Below are 22,779 nucleotides of genomic sequence, written 5' to 3' on the forward strand. Positions count from 1 at the left end.
TCTTGGTTGCATATTCCAGCTTGTCGATATTCTTCTTAAATTGTGGCACCTACAACTGGACACAGTATTCTAGGTGTCGTCTGACAAAGGCAGAATATAGTGGTCCTCTTACTTCCCTAAATGTTGTTGTTGTTTAGTCGTTTAGTCGTGTCCGACTCTTTGTGACCCCATGGACCAGAGCACGCCAGGCACTCCTGTCTTCCACTGGCTCCCGCAGTTTGGTCAAACTCACGCTGGTAGCTTCGAGAACACTGTCCAATTTTCTGTCCTCCGTCATCCCCTTCTCCTTGTGCCCTCCATCTTTCCCAACATCAGGGTCTTTTCCAGGGAGTCTTCTCTTCTCATGAGGTGGCCAAAGTATTGGAGCCTCAGCTTCAGGATCTGTCCTTCCAGTGTGCACTCAAGGCTGATTTCCTTCAGAATGGAGAGGTTTGATCTTCTTCCAGTCCATGGGACTCTCAAGAGTCTCCTCCAGTACCATAATTCAAAAGCATCAATTTTTCGGCGATCAGCCTTCTTTATGGTCCAGCTCTCACTTCCATACATCACTACTGGGAAAACCATAGCTTTAACTATACGGACCTTTCCCTAAATGTATCCAGACACTAAACTTCTGTTGATGCAGCCTAGGATTTCATCACCTTTTTGTTGTTGCTGCATCACACTGTTGACTCCTGTTAAGCTTCTGGTCTACCTAGAAAATAAAATAACTCCAGGCAAACAAGAAGCAATTTCAGAGACTCGTGTGTGTTTTGAGGGACCCATCACACATAAACACAAACAAGCAGAGCTGAAAATTCCACACACACTCCAAATGTGACCTGAAATGACCAGCTCCCTCTGGATATTCCAAACATCTGCATATTTTAGTTGCGCATTCCAGCGTTTAGGGATGCTTTAAGGAAATCATCAAGTCTTGCCAATGACTTGAAGGCAATGTCTAAAAATAACCCAAAGTTTCACAGAAACACCTTTGTGTGGGCATGTTTTGTTTTCGATTAAAAAAAAAGGCCTTGCAGCGTTCTAAATTGGGGGTGGTTGGGAAAACAAAAATCAAAGATACGGTGGTGGGGGAATACAGGGTGTGGAGGGGATTGTATTCAAATGCCAATACAGTGGTACCTCGGGTTACAGACGCTTCAGGTTACAGACTTCGCTAACCTGGAAATATTACCTCGGGTTAAGAACTTTGCTTCAGGATGAGAACAGAAATTGTGCGGCGGCAGCGGGAGGCCCTATTAGCTAAAGTGATGCTTCAGGTTAAGAACAGTTTCAGGTTAAGAACGGACCTCCGGAACAAATTAAGTACATAACCAGAAGTACCACTGTAGAAGACAGCTTCGGGTTTCTTTGCAAACTACTTTAGGCTCAGAGAATCTGCGCGGGGAATTCCTGCAACGGCAAGAAAAGAAACCCTGCCTAATAAAGCTTCTCCAACCCGGTGCCCTCTAGATTTTGGGGGCTGCAATTCCCATCGTCACCCCTGAGCATCGGCCATGTTGACTGGGGTTGCTGGGAACAGGAGGCCAATGTCATCCCCAAAGCAGACCGTTGCTTGCCATTACAGCCCCCAGCTAACTCCATCATAACTCTGCCATCCTTCAATGCAGGGATCATAGAACGGAGAACCTGTGGCCCTCTAGATGTTGTGGGGCTCCCATCATCATCCCTAACCATTGGCCCTGCTGGCTGGGGCTGATGGGGGTCAGATTCTGACATCATCCAGGGGACACTAGGATAGGGAAGGCTGACTTAAGGTATCAAAGAATCATAGAGTCTTAGAGTTAGAAAGGAGTCATCTAGTCCAGCCCCTGGCAATGCAGGAATCTCAGCTAAAATATCATTGTCAGTGGACTCCCACAAAGAAAAGGCGGGTGCAAGGGTGATCAATTCATCTTCCGTTTCCAAATCTGGAGCAATGTCGCCTGCAAATTCGCCTACAACGGGACCACGCGAGACCAAGACTCAAATCGTTGTGCATTTGTACATTGGTTTTCGAACAGAATTTGTTCCGGAAGTCCGTTTGACTTCCGAAATGTTCGGAAATGAAGGTGCGGCTTCTGATTGGCTGCAGGAGCATCCTGCAGCCAATCAGAAGCTGTGGAAGCCACACCGGACGTTCAGCTTCCGAGGCAAAGATTGCAAACCCGGAACACCTACTTCCGGCTTTGCAACGTTCGAGTTCCGAGTTGTCCGTGATCCAAGCTGTTTGGAAACCAAGGTACAACTGTAGATCACTTCCTGTGCTAAAAACACCATAGTCATGCTTGCCAGTTCAGTAAGAGTGGCTGGCGGAAACCCAGCCAGATGGGTAGGGCATAAATAATAAAATTATTATTTATTATTATAAGCGTGCACCCGTCATATTCTAGCTAGATGGCCAAAGTCTTTTCACAGGAATTGTGGAATTCCCACTCTTCCTCCACAGGAGTCGTGATGTCACTTCCTGGGTGGAATTCCGTTTCCTGTTCCGGATAGCGCATGGCCAGTTCCTTCCCCTCTACGTCCTCCTGGGTCTCGGAGCCGCCATCTTCCTCCTTGGCAAGGCACATCTTCCCGGAAGGCACTTCCGAAACGGACCCCACGATCACCGTGTCAGCCCTCATGATGTATATTTTTTCTAGGGTTTAGGGGGAGAGAAGCAGGAAACAGTGTTACTTTCCCCCTCCCTCAGTCACACATAAAGCATAGCTTCAGGTGGGGAAAACAGTTGGGGGCTCAAAACGTTCCCCACTTCATTTTATAAAAAATGTTCTTTTTGCAAAAAATGGATATGCAGTGGTACCTTGGTTGTCGAACTTTTTTAAAAAATAGTTTTTATTAAGAATTTCAACGTAACAAATTATCAAAACATATCACCTTCATTCCCCCCCATTTCCCCCTCCTCTCTAAGAAAAACCCTCCCTCCCCCCCCCAGACTTCCCTCAGCTCCTCTCTCTGATTTTTCAACACATGTTATTCTCTGCATATTGTAAAATTGTAAAGATCCTTAAATTATCTGACTATTATGTTAACAATCAATAAATTTGTGTATGTTTATTCAAAACCTGCCAAGGAGTCCAATTCATTTTGTTGTTTTTTTAAGTAGTTTGTAAAAAGTTCCCATTCTTCTTTAAAGTCACAGTTGTCCTAGTCTCGCAGTTTGTATGTCAATTTCGCCAGTACTTTGGTTGTCAAACTTAAAGCGTTCCGGGAGTCGACTCCCGGAACAGTTCGAAAACCAAGGTGCAGCTTCCGATTGGCTGCAGGAGCTTTCGGCACTCACTCAGAAGCTGTGGAAGCCACATCGGCAGTTTGGCTTCCCAAAAAAAATTGCAAACCAGAACGCTTCCGGGTTTGCGGTGTTCACGAACCAATTTGCACAGGAGCCAAGCTGTGCGACAACCTAGGTACCACTGTGTTATACAACCGATAACGGAGCACTCACTCCCACAGGAGACAGTGAGGGCCACCAAACTCAACAGCTGACTCACCGATGTGGTTACTCGTGTGGTTGTGCAGGGGGGACTCCACAAATGCCCCTCCGTCCATCTGAAGCAGCTCAGAACCTTCGGGATCAAGGACAGGAGTGTTTTCCATTTCCAAGACGGAGACGCCATCAGGGGCTTCTGCGAGGGGTTCAGGATTCAGCTGGTCCCCCTCTCCATGCTCTTCAGAGTCCAGCCCATCAATCCTCTCCTTGCAAAGACAGAAAACCAGGAGATCAATGGGTGAAGGGTCTATCCTGTGCAGGAAGGCAAGCCATCTATTCTCACTGCCCAGTTCTCCCTCTCTGGCTTTCCCCACCGTCAAGATTTAGGCTGCATAAAAGGTAAAGGGACCCCTGACCATTAGGTCCAGTCGTGGACGACTCTGGGGTTGCGGCGCTCATCTCGCTTTACTGGCCAAGGGAGCCGGCGTACAGCGTCCGGGTCATGTGGCCAGCATGACTAAGCCGCTTCTGGTGAACCAGAGCAGCGCACGGAAACGCCGTTTACCTTCCCGCTGGAGCGGTACCTATTTATCTACAGTGGTATCTCGGGTTACAGACACTTCAGGTTACAGACGCTTCAGGTTACAGACTCCGCTAACTCAGAAATATTACCTCAGGTTAAGAACTTTGCTTCAGGATGAGAACAGAAATCGAGCTCCGGCGACACGGTGGCAGCGGGAAGTCCCATTAGCTAAATTGGTGCTTCAGGTTAAGAACAGTTTCAAGTTAAGAACAGACCTCCAGAACGAATTAAGTTCTTAAACCGAGGTACCACTGTACCGCTCGTCACCTGTAACCAGTAAAGTTGTGGCCTTTTTTAGCCCATTAACCTTAATAATTGTGTCATGTGTCATTATTTCCACCTGGTGGGGCGGGAACTCGCCACGCAATATAAATCACAAGTAAAATGTAGTAAAATTTCACATTGCAGTGGACGCTCGGGTTGCGAACGTGATCCGTGCAGGAAGCACGTCTGCAACCCGCAGCGCCGTGTCTGCGCATGCGTGGGTTGCGATTCGGTGCTCCTGTGCATGCACAAAGCACGATTTAGAGCTTCTGCGCATGCGCAAGCGCCGAAACCTGTACGTAACTTGTTCCAGTACTTTGGGGTTCAGCGCGGTGTGCAACCCAAAATCGTGCAACCTGAAGCGTCTGTAACCTGAGGTATGACTGTACAAGTATCTTCACATTCCTGCCAGTGACTTTAAATTTTTACAGTGATCTTTTAAACAAAGTAAGAATTTATCCCAGTCCTTTTCAAATACTTGATCTTCTTGGTTTCGGATCTTTCCTGTCAATTTTGCCATCTCCACATAGTCCATCAGTTTCGCCTGACATTCCTCTTTCTACGGTATTTTTTCTTGCCCTCCCCTTCTTTTCTTAGCTCCAGCGGTTCCTGAACAGTGTTTTTTAAAAAAGCAATTGCTGGAAACAGAAAGCTTTATTTAACCCCTCAATACGCTGAGTTGCAAGGCAAGGGATCATACTTACTTCGCAAATCTTCGCCGGGTTAGAGGCTGCAAAAGAGAGAAAATGAGAGGAGGGATTAAATCTCTCGCCATTCATGATTCTGCATTAATTTCTGGAGACGGCAATCCCAAAAGGCTTCCCTCTCCCTAAACAAACAAAGCGTGTCATTCTTTAATTAGGAAAGGTCTCTGCCAAAGAAGATAACTGATGGCCTCAGACTTTCAAAATCTTTTTAAAGAAGGAGAGATTGTTTTTTATTTATTTCATAAAAATTATATGCATTTATATTTCATGAAATTTGTACATGATTGCAAAAAACAACAAAAAAGCAAAATCCCATCAGTGGTTTACAAAAAGAATAAAAGCATGAAATTATCAGTTAAAAGCAGCTTTAAAAAAACTATTCAAAATTAATTAAAATCAGTGGCAAGCAGATTAAAAAACCTGCCAGCATTCTACGTGATATAGGCTTTCACCAAAACAAAATGTTTTTAGCAGATGATGTTTTTAGTGACATCAAGTAGGATCCATCACTGTAATCTTTTTGGCACCGGCCAAAAACATTATGGTTTAGGCAAGCCTACCCAGACGCGGGTGGCGCTGTGGGTTAAACCACAGAGCCTAGGGCTTGCCAAGCAGAAGGTCGGCGGTTCGAATCCCCGTGACGGGGTGAGCTCCCCTTGCTCGGTCCTTGCTCCTGCCAACCTAGCAGTTTGAAAGCACGTCAAAGTGCAAGTAGATAAATAGGTACCGCTCCAGTGGGAAGGTAAATGGCGTTTCCGTGTGCTGCTCTGGTTCGCCAGAAGCGGCTTAGTCATGCTGGCCACATGACCCGGAAGCTGTACGCTGGCTCCCTCGGCCAATAAAGCGAGATGAGCACCGCAACCCCAGAGTCGGCCACAACTGCACCTAATGGTCAGGGGTCCCTTTACCTTTACCCAGACAAGTAGAAGGCTGATGTGTCCTTTAATCTGTTTTTAATTTATTGCTGTTGTTTTTTTTTTAAAAAAAGTTTCAATTAGTAGTATAATTTTTATGAACTCTACAGATTAAAATATATGGATTAGGAAAACCCATAGAGAACGTCTGTCGACGGCTCTGAGCTTAAACAGAGCCTCCGGACTCAGCACCCCCAGGTAGGGCCTGTGATGGTCCTTGCCAGAAATCCTGGAGAGCAGCTGCCAGCCCGTGCAGGCAATACTGAGCTAGATGGACCTATGGCGTCCTATGTTCCTCTGATATTCACGCAAAGCAATGCATGATGGGCTACACTGAGCTCCTAGGACAGGGGGCACCTGAAAGCACTCAAAATATTATAAGTTGCATCCTGGTACCCAAAACAAAGGGAACTGTGCCACCTACTGTTGCAATGAAGTCATGACAAGAGCCCAACTCGACCAGAGCTCTTCTGTCATTTACTGAATTTGTGGGCAGGCAACATGAACTCTTGTCTCTCTAAAGAGCTTTTGACATGGACGTTAGCTTCCCCTGGGATTTCAAAAGCCCAGCAATGGAAAACCTCAATAAATCTGCTTTTGGCTGTGTCAGTTTTATTGCACATAGCCAAAGGCTGCCGCGATGTACACAGAATCATTCAACAATTGAAAGACAATATACTGGATTGATACAAAAAACTTAAAACATTTATATTATCAAGACATTACCTACTCTAAACAGAGCTATAAAAGTACCTTAATATGCAGGTTAAAGCATTAAACAATAAAATTTATAGGCTAAAATTATCACATGGCCACTAATATATTAAAAAATAAAGTTAATTAATACAATGTGCAATTATATTCGGAGTTTGGTGATAAAGATAGAATATAGCTTGATGTAGATTGGGTTAAATAAATTCATCTCCTTTACAGTTGGTGGCTACCTTGGCTATATAATTAGCTGTAATTTTCCTAGCGGCAGCTGCAAAGAGTGCTGCACGCCAGGTCACATACTTATCTGTGTCTGCGAGGAGATATAAAATCATGTCAGAGGGGTTCTGGCCAGGAGACTTTGTCATTATAGGTGCTACAAATTGTTCTCTTGCTTCATTATATAAGGGGCAGCGCAAGATATAATGCATAAGGTCCTCTACTTCAGGACATCCCCTAATGCAAACACGTTCATTTGTTGGTATGCCTCTGTGTCTCCCATCTCTATAAGCAGAGTTTATTGTATTTAATCTTTTAGCTGTGTGGTATAAGAACTTATGGACTTTGGCCATTGTGGCAAAAATTACACGCAAACTGCATGTTTCCGGGGGGGGGGGGGGCATGTTTGAAGGATCCAGAACACTTTTTTGACATCTGGTGGGATTTTATTTCCTATGTTTCTGACTTGGATGCTCATCACGACTCAGTTATAAATTGGAATGTTTGGCGTTCTTTATTTCCTATTTACTGCGTGTTTGGTTTGTATATGGTATGATGTAATACCCTGTCAAGGGACGTGGGTGGCACTGTGGGTTAAACCACAGAGCCTAGGACTTGCCGATCAGAAGGTCGGCGGTTCGAATCCCCGCGACGGGGTAAGCTCCTGTTGCTCGGTCCCAGCTCCTGCCAACCTATCAGTTCGAAAGCACCTCAAAGTGCAAGTAGATAAATAGGTACCGCTCCAGCGGGAAGGTAAATGGTGTTTCCGTGCGCTGCTCTGGTTCGCCAGAAGTGGCTTAGTCATGCTGGCCACATGACCCGGAAGCTGTACGCTGGCTCCCTCGGCCACTAAAGCGAGATGAGCGCCGCAACCCCAGAGTCAGTCACGACTGGCCCTAATGGTCAGGGGTCCCTTTACTTTTACCTTTTAATACCCTGTCACTGCACTTCTGGGTTGCTAACAATGTGATATGTTATTATATATATATATATCTCTTATAACAACCAGCACCTTGAAGATTGAGCATAGATTTCCTACGGAAGAAGGTCAGCTCGTTCTTCGCTGCATGGGAGACAATCCACGCCTTGCAAAACCTCCTCCGCCAGAACATCACCAAGCCGGCAAACAGGACCAACACGGAAAGGAGGACAGCAACCAAGAGGGCGAAATCAGTCTCCCCTGAAAAGCCAAAGACACACAGAGGAATGGGCAAGGGATGAGAGGAAAGGGTGAGGAAGAAATATACAGTGGTACCTCGGGTTAAGAACTTAATTTGGAGCACCACTTTAGCTAATGGGGCCTCCCGTTGCTGCCACGCCACCGGAGCACGATTTCTGTTCTCATCCTGAAGCAAAGTTCTTAACCCGAGGTACCGTAATATTTCTGGGTTAGCGGAGTCTGTAACCTGAAGCGTCTGTAACCCGAGGTACCACTGTATGTGAAAAGTGGTTTAAAGAAGCAACCACTGTAGAACTGAGTAACGTCTTGTGATCAGTTCATTTTGGAAAGCGCAGCAGAAGGAATTAATTTCTGCACTAATAATAAGAATAAGAATAATAATAATTTATTATTTATACCCCACCCATCTGGCTGGGCTTCCCCAGCCACTCTGGGCAGCTTCCAACAAAGTATTAAAATACAGCAGTCTGTTAAACATTAAAAGCTTCCCTAAAGAGGGCTGCCTTCAGATGTCTTCTAAAAGTCTGGCAGTTCTTCTTCTCTTTGATAACTCTATAGATATAGATTTGGGGGATTTTTAGCTGATGCAGTTGGCTGTTCCAGCCCCTTGGCTCCTCAAGGCTAGACTACTGTAATACATTGTGGTGTGGGGCTGCCCTGGGAGACAGTCATTAAAACTTTACTTGGTCCAGAACGCAGGCGCTAGGGTTTTCCCTGGGAGCCAGGGGATCAGATCAGATCACACTGATCTTTCTTGCCAACTGTTTTTAAATATTGTGTCTTTGAAATCACTGTGACTCGCCCTGGTACTTCATGGGAAGGGTGACTGAGCAGTGTTTTTTTTTCCTTTTATAATATTTATTGCTTTTAAACCTTACAAAAAGAAGAAAAGAAAAGAAAGAAAGAAAAGAAGAAGAGAAGCAAAAAAGAAAACAATACAATACAATATATAAACAATACAGAATGCAACATTAACATTAACACATTAAACAAAACAAGAGCAAAAACAATTCAAAAAACACACATCATACCATCTCAATATCCTCTCTTTCATTCCCTTGTTTCATCGACCTCCTCTCACCTCCCTTTTGGTATTCCATTTCTATTAATTGTTTCAGCAAATCCTTTCCATCTTTCTCTATTTTCTGTCATGTAATTATCTTAACATATTTTAACCTTATTTTCCATTAATACTATAATACTTATTTATACTTAATTCCTTAAAATATTTAGCAGTGCTTTTCTTGACCCAGCGACTGGATCTCCTCAGTGCAGAAGTTCAGCTTTTTGAAACACAAAAACACAGTTCTAAACAAAGTCACAGAAAAGAGAAAGGCAGCCGACATTTTTGCAGTTTGCTTTCGGGAAAGAGTGGACAGCGCTTTGAAGACGCAGACCCCATCGGCACATTAATTTTAAACCTGCATTGTACCACTTTAAACAGGATTTCCCAGGATTCTTTGGGTGGAAGCCATGAATAATAATAATAATAATAATAATAATAATAATAATAATAATTTATTATTTATACCCCACCCATCTGGCTGGGTTTTCCCCAGCCACTCTGGGCAGCTTCCAGCAGAATATTAAAATACAATGATTCATCAAATATTAAAAGCTTCCCTAAACAGGGCTGCTTTCAGATGTCTTCTAAAAGTCCAATACAGTGGTACCTCGGGTTAAGTACTTAATTTGTTCCGGAGGTCCGTTCTTAACCTGAAACTGTTCTTAACCTGAAGCACCACTTTAGCTAATGGCGCCTCCTGCTGCCGCTGCGCCACCGGAGCACAATTTCTGTTCTCATCCTGAAGCAAAGTTCTTAACCTGAAGCACTATTTCTGGTTTAGCGGAGTCTGTAACCTGAAGCGTATGTAACCTGAAGCGTATGTAACCCGAGGTACCACTGTAGTTGTTTATTTCTTTGACATCTGATGGGAGGGCGCCATGACTGCTTAAAGAGGTACGATACAGCTTTAAATGTACAGTGCAGACGAGGCCTAACTCTTGATTTGTCCCCGTACCTCCCTGCCAACCAACACCATTTGCAAACCTCTGTTTGGTTTCTTCACAGGCAAGATCTGGGTGAATTCGTCTCTGCCTTCGCTGACCGTTGTGCTGAGGACGCTGGCCAGCGAGGGGTCCAGGTTAATGGCAGTTGTGGCCACTGTAGGCGTTGACTGCCCAGGCGAGTGGTCCAGGCAGCGTTCGTCCTGCGTGATTGCCCCTTGGCCCAGAGGGACCTTGTTTAACTTGGCACAGCTGGGGGTGGATGAGAAGGAGGGAGAGGGGAAAAAAACCTTTTATCACATGTGGTGGGCCTGTCCCAAGGTGAAGGACTTCTGGGAAATGATATATAATGAGATGAAAAACATGTTGAAATATACATTTATAAAGAAACCAGAAGCATTTTTACTGGGCATTGTAGGAAGTGATATAAACAGGAAAGATTGTAAGCTGTTTTGATCATAGCTGTCAACTTAGATTTGAAAATAAGGGATCAGCAGCAAAAATAAGGGATTTTCCAAGCACAGGTATATTCAACTTCTGAGCCCCTCCGAGCCAAAGGCAGAAAGCCCAGCCAGCAGCCAAACGAAGCCTCAAGCGGTGGTTCCCACAGCACAGCAACCCGGCAAAGGGGATGCAGCAAGGAAAACCACTGTCACCTCTCCGCTGGGAAGCGCTGAGCAAAGGCGAGTCCCCAGGCAACGTGGCCGATTTGATCAGCACAAGGCATGCAAGCTCCACCCCCCAGTCGTTCTTAGACTCCTTATTGAATGAGCAACGCAGCCAAGCAACACAGTTGGAGCCTCCCCCCTCCCTGGCCGGCAGGGAGGGAGGGAGAAGAGCTGCTTCCTTTGAAACCCGGGAAATTTAAGGGACATCATCAATAAGTGACAGCAGTGGGACATGGCGCTGGGATAAGGGACTTTCCCGCCAAATAAGGGACGGTTGACTGCTATGGTTTTTATATGCAATGACGGCAGCAAGAATATTATTGGCACAAAAATGGAAGCAGGAAGAATTACCGACGAAAGAAGAATGGAGGATGAAATTAATGGACTATGCAGAATTAGATAAACTAACAGGAAGGATTCGAAATCTGCGGGACCAGAAATTCACAGAAGACTGGTGTAAATTTACAGACTATTTGAAAAGTAACTGTGATGATCAGACTACTTTTGTAGGTTTGCAAGAAGTTTTGTGAGGTGAATTATTGGAACTATTGCAAAAATGGATAAAGGGGAGGATGGTTAGTTAAGATAATTAAAGGCAATATGAATTTAAGAAATGAACAAGAAGTGGTCAAAACGGTGGATCATCAGAGGTGCTGATGGAAGTCCAAAAAAGAAAGAAAAAAAGATTGTATAAGTGGTGAAGTTTTGTGGTATGTATTATAATTTATATGTTAAAATTAATAAAAATTATTATTTTAAAAAAAGGAATATTAGGTCTTGAATTGCCCAAAAAAGATGTAAAGGTATTATTGTATGCTACAACTGCTGCTCGAATTTTAACAGCCAAAAAGTGGAAAACACAAGAATTACCAACTGTGGAAGAATGGCAGATGAAGATGATGGACTTTATGGAGCTAGCTGACCTCACTGGAAGAATCCGCAACCAGAAAGAAGTGGAATATCAAGAAGATAGGAAGAAATTTAAAGACTATTTGAATAAATATTGTAACATTAAAAATTAGAAGTTACCTGAAAGTACTAAATAGGCCTAGGATTAAATTAGGATTTAATTAAATAAATGAGACTTAGAATGTTAAGAAAAATTAAGAAATTTGACTATAATTGGAATATTGTTTTTGAATAATGATATTGGAAAACTGCTAGATTCAGTTACAAGGAAATTCAGATGGGAGGGACTAGAGGAAGTCAAGCAATACGTTTATGAGGTTGGAAGTTTAATTAATTAATTAATTTGTATTGTTTATGTGTTTGTTGTTATATCTTTTGTTGCTACTCGTTTTATTTGTTTTATTTCTTTTTTATTTTTGTTTCATTTGTTTTACAGTATGTGTTATATTTGTATGAAACTCAGTAAATATTATTGTTTAAAAAGAGAGAGAGAGAGAGAGAGAGAGAGAGAGAGAGAGAGAGAAACCAATACAACAAGAGAAGTGTTACAAACGACCCTGTAAGGTAGTCCACTGGGTTTTAGTTTTTATCCGAAGGATAGGACCCTCTATAACAGGCACCCCCAAACTTCGCCCTCCAGCTGTTTTGGGACTACAACTCCCATCATCTCTGACCAGTGTTAGCTAGGGATGATGGGAGTTGTAGTCCCAAAACAGCTGGAGGGCTGAGTTTGGGGATGCCTGCTCTGTAAGTACATACTACATACAGAATTGCAGAGGAAGTTATCACTCACTCGGTGCGAGGCTTGCAGATTTGGGTGCTGGAATCTTCATCAGAGAAAGTACCTGAAGGGCATTCTTCACAGATGGTATCTGTGTCAGGGGTGCCTGATGAAAATAATGATAAAAGACTACTGTAATTTAGGGAGGCGGGTGGCGCTGTGGGTTAAACCACAGAGCCTAGGACTTGCCAATCAGAAGGTCAGCAGTTTGAATCCCCACGACGGGGTGAGCTCCTGTTGCTCAGTCCCTGCTCCTGCCAACCTAGCAGTTCCAAAGCACCTCAAAGTGCAAGTAGATAAATAGGTACCACTCCGGCGGGAAGGTAAACGGCATTTCCATGCGCTGATCTGGTTCACCAGAAGCGGCTTAGTCGTGCTAGCCACATGACCCGGAAGCTGTATGCCGGCTCCCTCGGCCAATAAAGCGAGATGAGCGCCGCAACCCCAGAGTCGGCCATGACTGGACCTAATGGTCAGGGGTCCTTTACCTTTACTCAGACATGTAGAAGGCTGGTGTGTCCTTTAATCTGTTTTTAATTTATTGCTGTTTTAAGTAGTAGTAGATGAGTACCGCAACCACTGCCACGACTGGACCTAATGGTCAGGGGTCCCTTTACCTTTTACTGTAATTTAAAACAGGCACCACCAGAGGTGCCATGGTTAGGGGTCCCAGGAGGCCAAAGACCTGTTCCTATTTCTGCAGCGGGGCCTCTCTCTCCAGCTTCCTTAACCCAAGGTAACACTGTATGTTGGAAGCCGCCCAGAGTGGCTGGAGTAACCCAGTCAGATGAGCGGGGTATAAATTAGTACAGTGGTACCTCTGGTTATGTCCTTAATTCGTTCAGGAGGTCCGTTCTTAACCTGAAACTGTTCTTAACCTGAAGCACCACTTTAGCTAATGGGGCCTCCTGCTGCTGACGTGCTGCCACCGCCACAAAATTCCCGTTATCATCCTGAAGCAAAGTTCTTAACCCGAGGTACTATTTCTGGGTTAGCGGAGTCTGTAACCTGAAGCGTATGTAACCTGAAGTGTATGTAACCCAAGGTACCACTGTAAAATTATTATGATGGAATAGGATGTCCCTATTCCCATGAGAGAAAAGGGCATGGAGTCATCCGACGGGAAGTCACCTTGGGGAATCGACCACAGTGGTACCTCGGGTTAAGTACTTAATTCGTTCCGGAGGTCCGTTCTTAACCTGAAACTGTACTTAACCTGAAGCACCACTTTAGCTAATGGGGCCTCCTGCTGCTGCCGTGCCGCTGAAGCACAATTTCTGTTCTCATCTTGAAGCAAAGTTCTTAACCTGAAGCACTATTTCTGGGTTAGCGGAGTCTGTAACCTGAAGCGTATGTAACCTGAAGTGTATGTAACCCAAGGTACCACTGTACTAAGGTCACTTTGAAGAAGGACACCAAGGAGCAGCTGTTGTTTAGGAACACTGGAACACACACATTGCAAGGAAATAGTGTGCAGGCTGTGTTACGTAACACTCATGGAAAACACAAATTAGGTCACACTGAAAGGAGATATTGGAGCACCCCAAATCATTTACCCATAGAGGAGAGAACTATTGATGGCTACTAGCCACAAAGGCTATGCTCTGCCTCTGGTTTCCCTTTGTGCAACTTGCCTAGAAAATAGCAGATCTCGCTGAAAGGAGATTGGCACTGATTGTCGAAATGCGTCCCTAATTTTTATTATTGCATAATGAGGGTTATTGCCCCCATAACATGAGAATAAATATGGCAGGATCTCCCCTGCCGCCCAATGGCAGAACATGTTTCCCCCCGAAAGCAAAATCCTGACAAGGTCTCAATTGCTTTACGATATGATAATCTTTATTGTCATTGTCCTATAGAGAACAACGAAATTGAAAAAATCTTCACCAGACATTCAAAAACCAACAAGCCTGCTATCCCAGCTATCCCAGCCCTGTTAACCCCCTAAAAACTCTGATACCCCATAATTAAATACTCCCACAGAGACTACCTTATATTGCATTTGAATAGAAGTGTTTCTCCGGCAGCTAGTCCTAGTCTTTATAACCCTGTACCTTCTTCCAGAAGGCAGAAGCTGAAAGAGATCATTTCTGGGGTGCGTATTATCCTGCACTATCTCTGCAGCTTTCTTATGACACCTGGAAGCATAGATTTGATCCAAGGTGGGAAGAGTGCACCCAATTATTCTCTCCGCAATCTTTACAACCCTGGACCGTGACCGTGCAGCTCCCAAACCACACACACAGACCATAAGTTAATACACTCTCAACAGTACCTACCTTTGGTCTTGACCCCAGAGCCCGGCTTGCAAGTGGTCAGCGGGACGCAGGTAATACAGGTGCCCGTCGACGGCTCCTTACAGTACCATCCAGGCTGGCATTGGCACTCCCGGTTGGTATGGTTGGTGCAAGGACGTTTTTCTACTAGGTGACGGTCTGTTGGAGAAGACCCAAACAGATGCTGTTTTAGTCCACAACGCCCCTGCAAGGTAGGTTAGGCTGAGAGGTAGCGACTGAACGAGGCCTGCCCAGCGAACTTTGTGGCCGAATGAGGATTTGGACCCAGATTCTAGATCAGGGCGGTCTAACCTCAGGAAAAACTTTTTAGGCATCAGAAAAAGCAACCTATCTGACAGTAAGAGCTGTTCGACTGTGGAATGGTCCCTGTCTGGAGGTTGTGGACTCTCCTTCCTTGGAGGTTTTTAAACAGAGGTTAGATGGTGCTGGAGGAGACTCTTGAGAGTCCCATGGACTGCAGGAAGATCAAACCTCTCCATTCTTAAGGAAATCAGCCCTGAGTGCTCACTGGAAGGACAGATCCTGAAGCTGAGGCTCCAATACTTTGGCCACCTCATGAGAAGAGAAGACTCCCTGGAAAAGACCCTGATGTTGGGAAAGATGGAGGGCACAAGGAGAAAGGGACGACAGAGGACGAGATGGCTGGACAGTGTTCTCGAAGCTACCAGCATGAGTTTGACCAAACTGCGGGAGGCAGTGGAAGACAGGAGTGCCTGGCGTGCTCTGGCCCATGGGGTCATGAAGAGTCGGACACGACTAAACGACTAAACAACAACAACAAGATGGCCATCTGTCAGAGATACTTTAGTTGAGATTCCTCCATTGCAGAGGGGTTGGACTAGATGGTCCTTAGGGTGCCTTCCAACTCTACAGTCATTACAACTCTACAGTCACTACAATCTACAGCTTACGCGCAGGGCTTGGGGTCCCTCCCCCCCCCCCCCCGTGTTGGGGCAGCACCCTGTTGCAACAGTTGAATAAAGATCAGGCTTACTAGCTGCTTTGCTTCTCAATATTCTCTGGTTGGCCTCTTTTTTTCTCTCCTACCAATAGGGAACCTACTTAAGGACTCTATATGGGCTCTTAGGTACCCCATAAGGGAAAGGGAGCAGTATTTTTCTTATACCATGCTGAAGCCTTTACCACGGACTTTGACACTTGAGGAACTGGGCTGGTGCAGGAGGAGGCGAGCCCAGGCGCCAGTCGAAAAGGCAGTGTGCTGCAAAGGGCAACGGATGCCCGGGGGCAAATACCTGGTAGGCACTGCTTACAAGCCTCGCAACGGGGTGTGACGTGCGCGTCGTTCAGGTAGTGGTCGGCTCGGCACAGGTTCTTTTTGCAGTCCGTGAGATTCGCAGGGCAAGTCACAGTCTGGGTGTATCCTAAAAATAAAATAAAACAGGAGAGGAGGCTGCTCTTAACCCAGTCCCAGGACCTTGCAGATCCTACTGTTGTAAGATCATAGGGTTGGAGAGAACTCTTTAGTTTTCCCCAAACATGGCTTTTCTGCCCATTTAAAATTTGGTTTATTGTCTTGTGAGGATGATGTTGCGGTAAGACAGGCCAGCTGCCTGTTAAAGCCTCTGGTAAATACATCTCTGCTGGCACATATTTTTGATCAGAATACAGTGGTACCTCGGGTTACGAACTTAATTCGTTCCAGAGGTCCGTTCTTAACCTGAAACCGTTCTTAACCTGAGGTACCACTTTAGCTAATGGGGCCTCCCGCTGCAGGGGCGCGATTTCTGTTCTCATCCTGAGGTAAAGTTCTTAACCTGAGGTACTACTTCTGGGTTAGTGGAGTCTGTAACCCAAAGTGTTTGCAACCCGAGGTGCCACTGTAAAAGGAGAGGTTTTTAATTAAAAGTTTGCTTCCCATGCAGCAAGTTTCAAAATTGTAGATCCTGTGAGATGCAGGATCCTGAACTTTATTAACCCATGGGGGGGGCTCCTTTAAGAGTTGATGACACCCAGCTCTACCTGTCTTTTAAATCAGAACCAGTGAAGGCAGTGAAGGTCCTGTGTGAGTGCCTGGAGGCGGTTGGAGGATGGATGGCGGCCAACAGACTGAGGTTGAATCCTGACAAGACAGAAGTACTGTTTTGGGGGGACAGGGGGTGGGCGGGTGTGGAGGACTCCCTGGTCCTGAATGGGGTAACTGTGCCCCTGAAGGACCAGGTGCGCAGCCTGGGAGTCATTCTGGACTCACAACTGTCCATGGAGGCGCAGTTCAATTCTGTGTCCATGGCAGCTGTTTATCAGCTCCATCTGGTACGCAGGCTGAGACCCTACCTGCCCGCGGACTGTCTCGCCAGAGTGGTGCATGCTCTAGTTATCTCCTGCATGGACTGCTGCAATGCACTCTACGTGGGGCTACCTTTGAAGGTGACCTGGAAACTGAAATTAAACCAGAATGCGGCAGCTAGACTGGTGACTGGGAGCGGCCGCCGGGACCACATAACACCGGTCCTGAGAGATCTGCATTGGCTCCCAGTACGTTTCCGAGCACAATTCAAAGTGTTGGTGCTGACCTTGAAAGCCCTAAACCCCCTCAGTCCTGTATACCTGAAGGAGCGTCTCCACCCCCATCATTCTGCCCGGACACTGAGGTCCAGCGCCGAGGGCCTTCTGGCTGTTCCCTCATTGTGAGAAGTGAGGTTACAAGGAACCAGACAGAGGGCCTTCTCGGTAGTGGCGCCCGCCCTGTGGAACACCCTCCCTTCAGATGTGAAGGAAATAAGCAGCTATCTTATTTTTAAGAGACATCTGAAGGCAGCCCTGTTTAGGGAAGTTTTTAATATTTAATGCTGTACTGTTTTTAATACTTGATTGGGAGCCGCTCAGAGTGGCTGGGGAAACTCAGCCAGATGGGCAGGGTATAAATAATAAATTATTATTATTATTTTTATTCCCTCCCTCCACCGACATGACTCAGGAATCTCCTTCCCCGCCTTATAGGGGGAGAGTTAGGTTCTGCAAAGCCTGTACCTGCTGCTTGCAGTAGAATAGCCCAGGCTGAAACTGACCAACTGCAGGAAAAACAAAGCCTTAAAAAGGGTCCTGAGCGGATTATACATCTCTATTTCAGTACCCAGGACTGGAAGGGGAACACCCTTCTATTTAACGCCAGCCCCTGACGGCGTGCCGTTCATACCCAACTGAAAAAAGAACTGTCAGAAGGAGAAAATGTCAGAAATTTCCTCTAGAAAGACAGTAAAAACACCCCCCACCCACAGAGTTCTCTTAAGTTCCTCGAGGGGAGTTTTGGGGCTTGGCTTCCAAGGCCGCAGAGTTTGCAAACTTTGGTGAGTCACCCAGCTCACCTCAGACAGCCCCCCAAAAGCACCATATTTCCGGAGGGAGGGAAGCTCCCCCTTCTGGCGTGACAGACCACATCTCTCTGGTTTTTATGAAGAAACCACAACTAAGACTGCTCACGTCGGTTTCTGAGAGTTCAATAACTAAAGCACAGCAAAATCTCCTTGCCCACATCTGCGCGCCCGACCACTTCGATCTGCGGATCTGGCCCTGTTACAACTGCTGTTTCTTCCACATTTGCAAGAACTTCATCTTTTAGTGTGGCAGAAGCCACACTTTGGAACTCCCTGCCACTTGATATCAGGCAGCCGTCTTCGCTGTGCTTTTCTCGGCGCCTGCTAAAAACATCCTTGTTCAGACGAGCATGCCCAGATGTTTAGAACGCGTGTTTTTAATTCGTTGCTGGTTTTAATTCCGCCCTCCCAGCGATCTAATTGCTTCTGCTAATCATCTTACTGCTTTGCTCTTCTTGTCAACCACCTTGAGGTTCTCTACAACCAAGCGGTATGTAAGTTTTATGAAATAAAACTCAGAGAATAAATAAGGAGGAATAATGATATTTAAACTCATTTCCAATGTTACACTTTTACAGTGTAAGGAGCTCACCTGGGAACAGGTGCTGGGAGGGGCATAGAAAGCCAGTCAGCAAAGGGTTAAGGACCTCGGGCCAGAGAGACATATGTGGCCCTCCAGGATTCTCTCCCTGGCCCTCAGAACTCTCCGCAGGCCACACCCTCTTCTATCCAAGCCACACCCTCTCATTGATCCTGCTTCCTGCCCCAATAGATTTTGCCAGACTGGAATGTGCCCTTTGCAGGTCCCCTTCATCTCTACAATTCTAGGATTCCAGTAAGGTTGTCCTTGCAGTGCACAGAGGTACTGACCTGAGGGGCATTGGTAGCAGCACCGTAGGGGTTCTTTGTTGGACCCGATGACCAGCCCCAAGCAAGGCAAATGACCCGATCCCTAGAAAGGCAGAAAGACAAAAGCCATAATTAAAAGCCGAGAGGCTGCATGTTTCTCCTGCATTGAGCAGGGCGGAGTCTGTGTTTCTAAATACATCCGAAATAATGCGCAAGACATTGAAATATGGTGGAACTCTTCACATAAGCTCAGGATCAATGGCCAGGACTTGAGTGTTGTTTCTCAAAAGAAAGGGGAAATAGTTTCAGGCGCAGTTTCAGGAGGGGGAGATGACTGGTGGTTTTGTCGTGGTTTCTATTTTGATTCCATTTGAGGCCTTAAAAAGAATGAGGGGGGCCAAAACAACTGATGGAACTCCCTGCCACAAGATCTGGCAAAACCCACATGCTTTAGAAAGGGTTAGACAAATTCATTAGCCCCTAAGAAAAGCCTGGTTGCTGGATCAGCCCAGGCAGTGACCCCTCTAGTCCAGCATCCTGTTCCCCTCAGTGCTCATTCCTGACCATCAGCTTTGTTTGCTAGCGCTGATGGGATTTGCAGTTCAGCAACATCTTGCGGGCCAAAGGTTCCCCACTCTATCATGTCACTCGCCTTTTCTCTAAACTAAAAAGCCTCAGACTCTGCAAACTTCCCTTGCAGGGAACGAAAGGAACATTCTGGAACCAGCGTAAACAGAAAGGCGTACAAAGCCTTAGTCACAAACTCGTGCAGTGTGCAGCAGCTTTTACTCTCAGGGAAGCATGTGTAGGATTTCAGCCACTGTGAAGCATCTATTTCTTTTTTAGTCCAAAATTATTTTATTAAACTTCAAGAAATTCCACATACAATTCCAATACATATTTTTAAAAATTCCTTTTATATTATTGACTTCCCACCCCGTTTTCCAGGATGCTTTTCTTATCCCCTCTTTGCTGCGTCCCGTCTTCTCCCCTCATTTTACATCCTAACAACACAATAGTCTCTCATTCTTTCTGCTCTCATAATTCAAATCCTGTTCGCCGATTCTTCAAACCATAACATTCCGCGAAGCATTTATTTCTGAGACATCTCGTCTCCTTCTGAGGCCCTCAGAGAGCCCCGATTCTGGTTCACACGTAAGAGAAAAGGTAGGACGTTTCTCTAGATTCGTCTCTGAATTAAAGACGCTGAGTTTGATTTTTCTGGATGACTGGAGAAGTTCAGACTCGAGTCGAAACAAGACATACTATCAAGAGATGAAAGGGGTTGGTAGCAACAGACATGACATTTCAATCCCTCAAAAAAAAAATTTTGAGGTCAGTTTGGCAGAGATTGTAAAATAATGACACAATTGTAGACATATGTGTGCGTCTTGAAGACTTGGGCAAGTTTATCTGCTTCTCAGCTGTTCCTCAGAACCAAAGAAGAGTTTGGCTGCCAGATCAGACCGACAACAGCACTTCGGGTCAAGCAAAGGTCTGTATTCTGCTCTGGTCAGACCTCACCTGGAGTACTGTGTCCAGTTCTGGGCACCACAGTTCAAGACGGACACTGACAAACTGGAACGTGTCCAGAGGAGGGCAACCAAAATGGTCAAAGGCCTGGAAACGATGCCTTATGAGGAACGGCTAAGGGAGCTGGGCATGTTTAGCCTGGAGAAGAGGAGGTTAAGGGGTGATATGATAGCCATGTTCAAATATATCAAAGGATGTCACATAGAGGAGGGAGAAAGGTTGTTTTCTGCTGCTCCAGAGAAGCGGACACGGAGCAATGGATCCAAACTACAAGAAAGAAGATTCCACCTAAGCATTAGGAAGAAATTCCTGACAGTAAGAGCTGTTCGACAGTGGAATTTGCTGCCAAGGAGTGTGGTGGAGTCTCCTTCTTTGGAGGTCTTTAAGCAGAGGCTTGACAACCATATGTCAGGAGTGCTCTGATGGTGTTTCCTGCTTGGCAGGGGGTTGGACTCGATGGCCCTTGTGGTCTCTTCCAACTCTATGATTCTATGATTCTATGAAAGGCGCCAACTAAATTGTCTGGCTGCCTCGCCTCAAAAGGGATATTGCTGAGTTGGAAAAGGATTGAAGTTATCGAGGAAGGATGGATCAATTCCCCTATGAAGAAAACTTGCAGCGCTCGGGCCTTTTTAGTTCAGAGCAGTTTGTTTCCCCAGCTTGGGTCTCCAGCTGTTTTTGGACTACAACTCCCATCGTCCCTAGCTAACAGGACCGGTGGTCAGGGATGATGGGAATTGTAGTCCAAAAACAGTCGGAGACCCAAGTTTGGGAAACCCTGGTTTAGAGAAAGGACAAGAAAGAGGTGATATGATATGGAGGAGATCCCTGCCCCCAATGTGGACTGTTATAAATTGTTGTTGTTGTTTAGTCGTTTAGTCGTGTCCGACTCTTCGTGACCCCATGGACTAGAGCACACCAGGCACTCCTGTCTTCCACGGCCTCCTGCAGTTTGGTCAAACTCATGTTGGTACCTTCGAGAACATTGTCCAACCATCTCGTCCTCTGTCGTCCCCTTCTCCTTGTGCCCTCCATCTTTCCCAACGTCAGGGTCTTTTCCAGGGAGTCTTCTCTTCTCATGAGGTGGCCAAAGTATTGGAGCCTCAGCTTCACGATCTGTCCTTCCAGTGAGCACTCAGGGCTGATTTCCTTCAGAATGGAGAGGTTTGATCTTCTTGCAGTCCATGGGACTCTGGACAGGATAGTGTCTTCGAAGCTACCAGCATGAGTCTGACCAAACTGCGGGAGGCCGTTGTTTAGTCATTTAGTCGGACAGGACTAAATGACTAAACAACAACAAGACCTCAAAATTCCTATCACAGGAGGCAGCAATGCTTCTGAAGACCAGTTGCTGGAAACCATAGAAAAGGAGAATTGCTCTTGTGCTCAGATCCTGCTTGCGGGTTTTCCACAGGCATCTGGTTTGCCACTAGGAAAACAGCAAGCAGGACTTGAGGACCGCTGTGCTCTCCCCGTTTGCAACTACCAACAGCTGGAATTCCAGGTCAGGGTGCTCGTCCACCCTGCGGAGATTTGGTTGTCAAATCCGACAGCTCTTCCTGCCATCAGGTGGTGTTTTCTGCATGGCTTTGATGTTTGAGAGAAACCCTCTTCTGCCCCAGGGCCATGTTCCCTCCAGAGAGGGCTCCCAGGGGCCGCATGACAACGGTGGCTGTGGCAAGACATTCGTCGTTTTATAATAATACCGTGGTACTTCGGGTTAAGTACTTAATTCATTCTGGAGGTCCGTTCTTAACTTGAAACGGTTCTTAACCTGAAGCACCACTTCAGCTAATGGGGCCTCCCGCTGCTGCCGCGCTGCCAGAGCACAATTTCTGTTCTCATCCGGAAGCAAAGTTCTTAACCCGAGGTACTATTTCTGGGTTAGCGGAGTCTGTAACCTGAAGCGTCTGTAACCTGAGGTACCACTGTAATTTATTACTTATACCCCGTCCATCTGGCTTGGTTTTCCCAGCCACTCTGGGCGGCTCCCAACAGAATATTAAAAGCATGATAAAACATCAAACATTAAAAACTTCCCTAAACAGGATTGTCATCGGATGGCTTCTAAAAGTCAGGTAGTTGTTTATTTCCTTGACATCTGACGGGAGGGTTTATCACAGGGCGGGCGCCACCACCAAGAAGGCCCTCTGCCTGGTTCCCTGTAACCTCACTTCTCTCAGGAAGAGAACCGCCAGAAGGCCCTCAGAGCTGGACCTCAGTGTCCGGGCAGAACGATGGGGGTGGAGACATACCTTCAGGTATACTGGGCCGAGGCCTTTAGGGCTTTCAAGGTCAGCACCAACACTTTGAATTGTGCTCGGAAACGTACTGGGAGCCAATGCAGGTCTTTCAGGACGGGTGTCATATGGTCTTGGCAGCCACTCGCAGTCGCCAGTTTTCCCTCCTC

The 22,779-nt window shown here is 46.0% G+C and overlaps 1 protein-coding gene across 1 annotated transcript in view; it reads right to left on the reverse strand.

The window, feature by feature from the left end:
* Positions 1–2,361: 2,361 nt before the first annotated feature.
* The window catches only part of TNFRSF8 (TNF receptor superfamily member 8), a 31,569-nt gene continuing 11,151 nt past the window's right edge, over positions 2,362–22,779 (reverse strand). Inside the window, exons 2-10 of the mRNA XM_081017982.1 lie at positions 18,858–18,939; positions 15,909–16,037; positions 14,638–14,793; positions 12,368–12,461; positions 10,041–10,249; positions 7,823–7,990; positions 4,964–4,989; positions 3,474–3,678; positions 2,362–2,620 (exon numbers count right to left, since the gene is read on the reverse strand). Of these exons, the coding sequence (XP_080874108.1) occupies positions 2,373–2,620; positions 3,474–3,678; positions 4,964–4,989; positions 7,823–7,990; positions 10,041–10,249; positions 12,368–12,461; positions 14,638–14,793; positions 15,909–16,037; positions 18,858–18,939 (1,317 nt within the window). The 3' untranslated portion in view covers positions 2,362–2,372. The remainder of the gene's footprint in view (positions 2,621–3,473; positions 3,679–4,963; positions 4,990–7,822; positions 7,991–10,040; positions 10,250–12,367; positions 12,462–14,637; positions 14,794–15,908; positions 16,038–18,857; positions 18,940–22,779) is intronic.

The sequence above is a fragment of the Podarcis pityusensis genome (genome assembly GCF_964106645.2).
Source record: "Podarcis pityusensis genome assembly, chromosome: 8".
Classification (NCBI taxonomy): Eukaryota; Metazoa; Chordata; class Lepidosauria; order Squamata; family Lacertidae; genus Podarcis; species Podarcis pityusensis.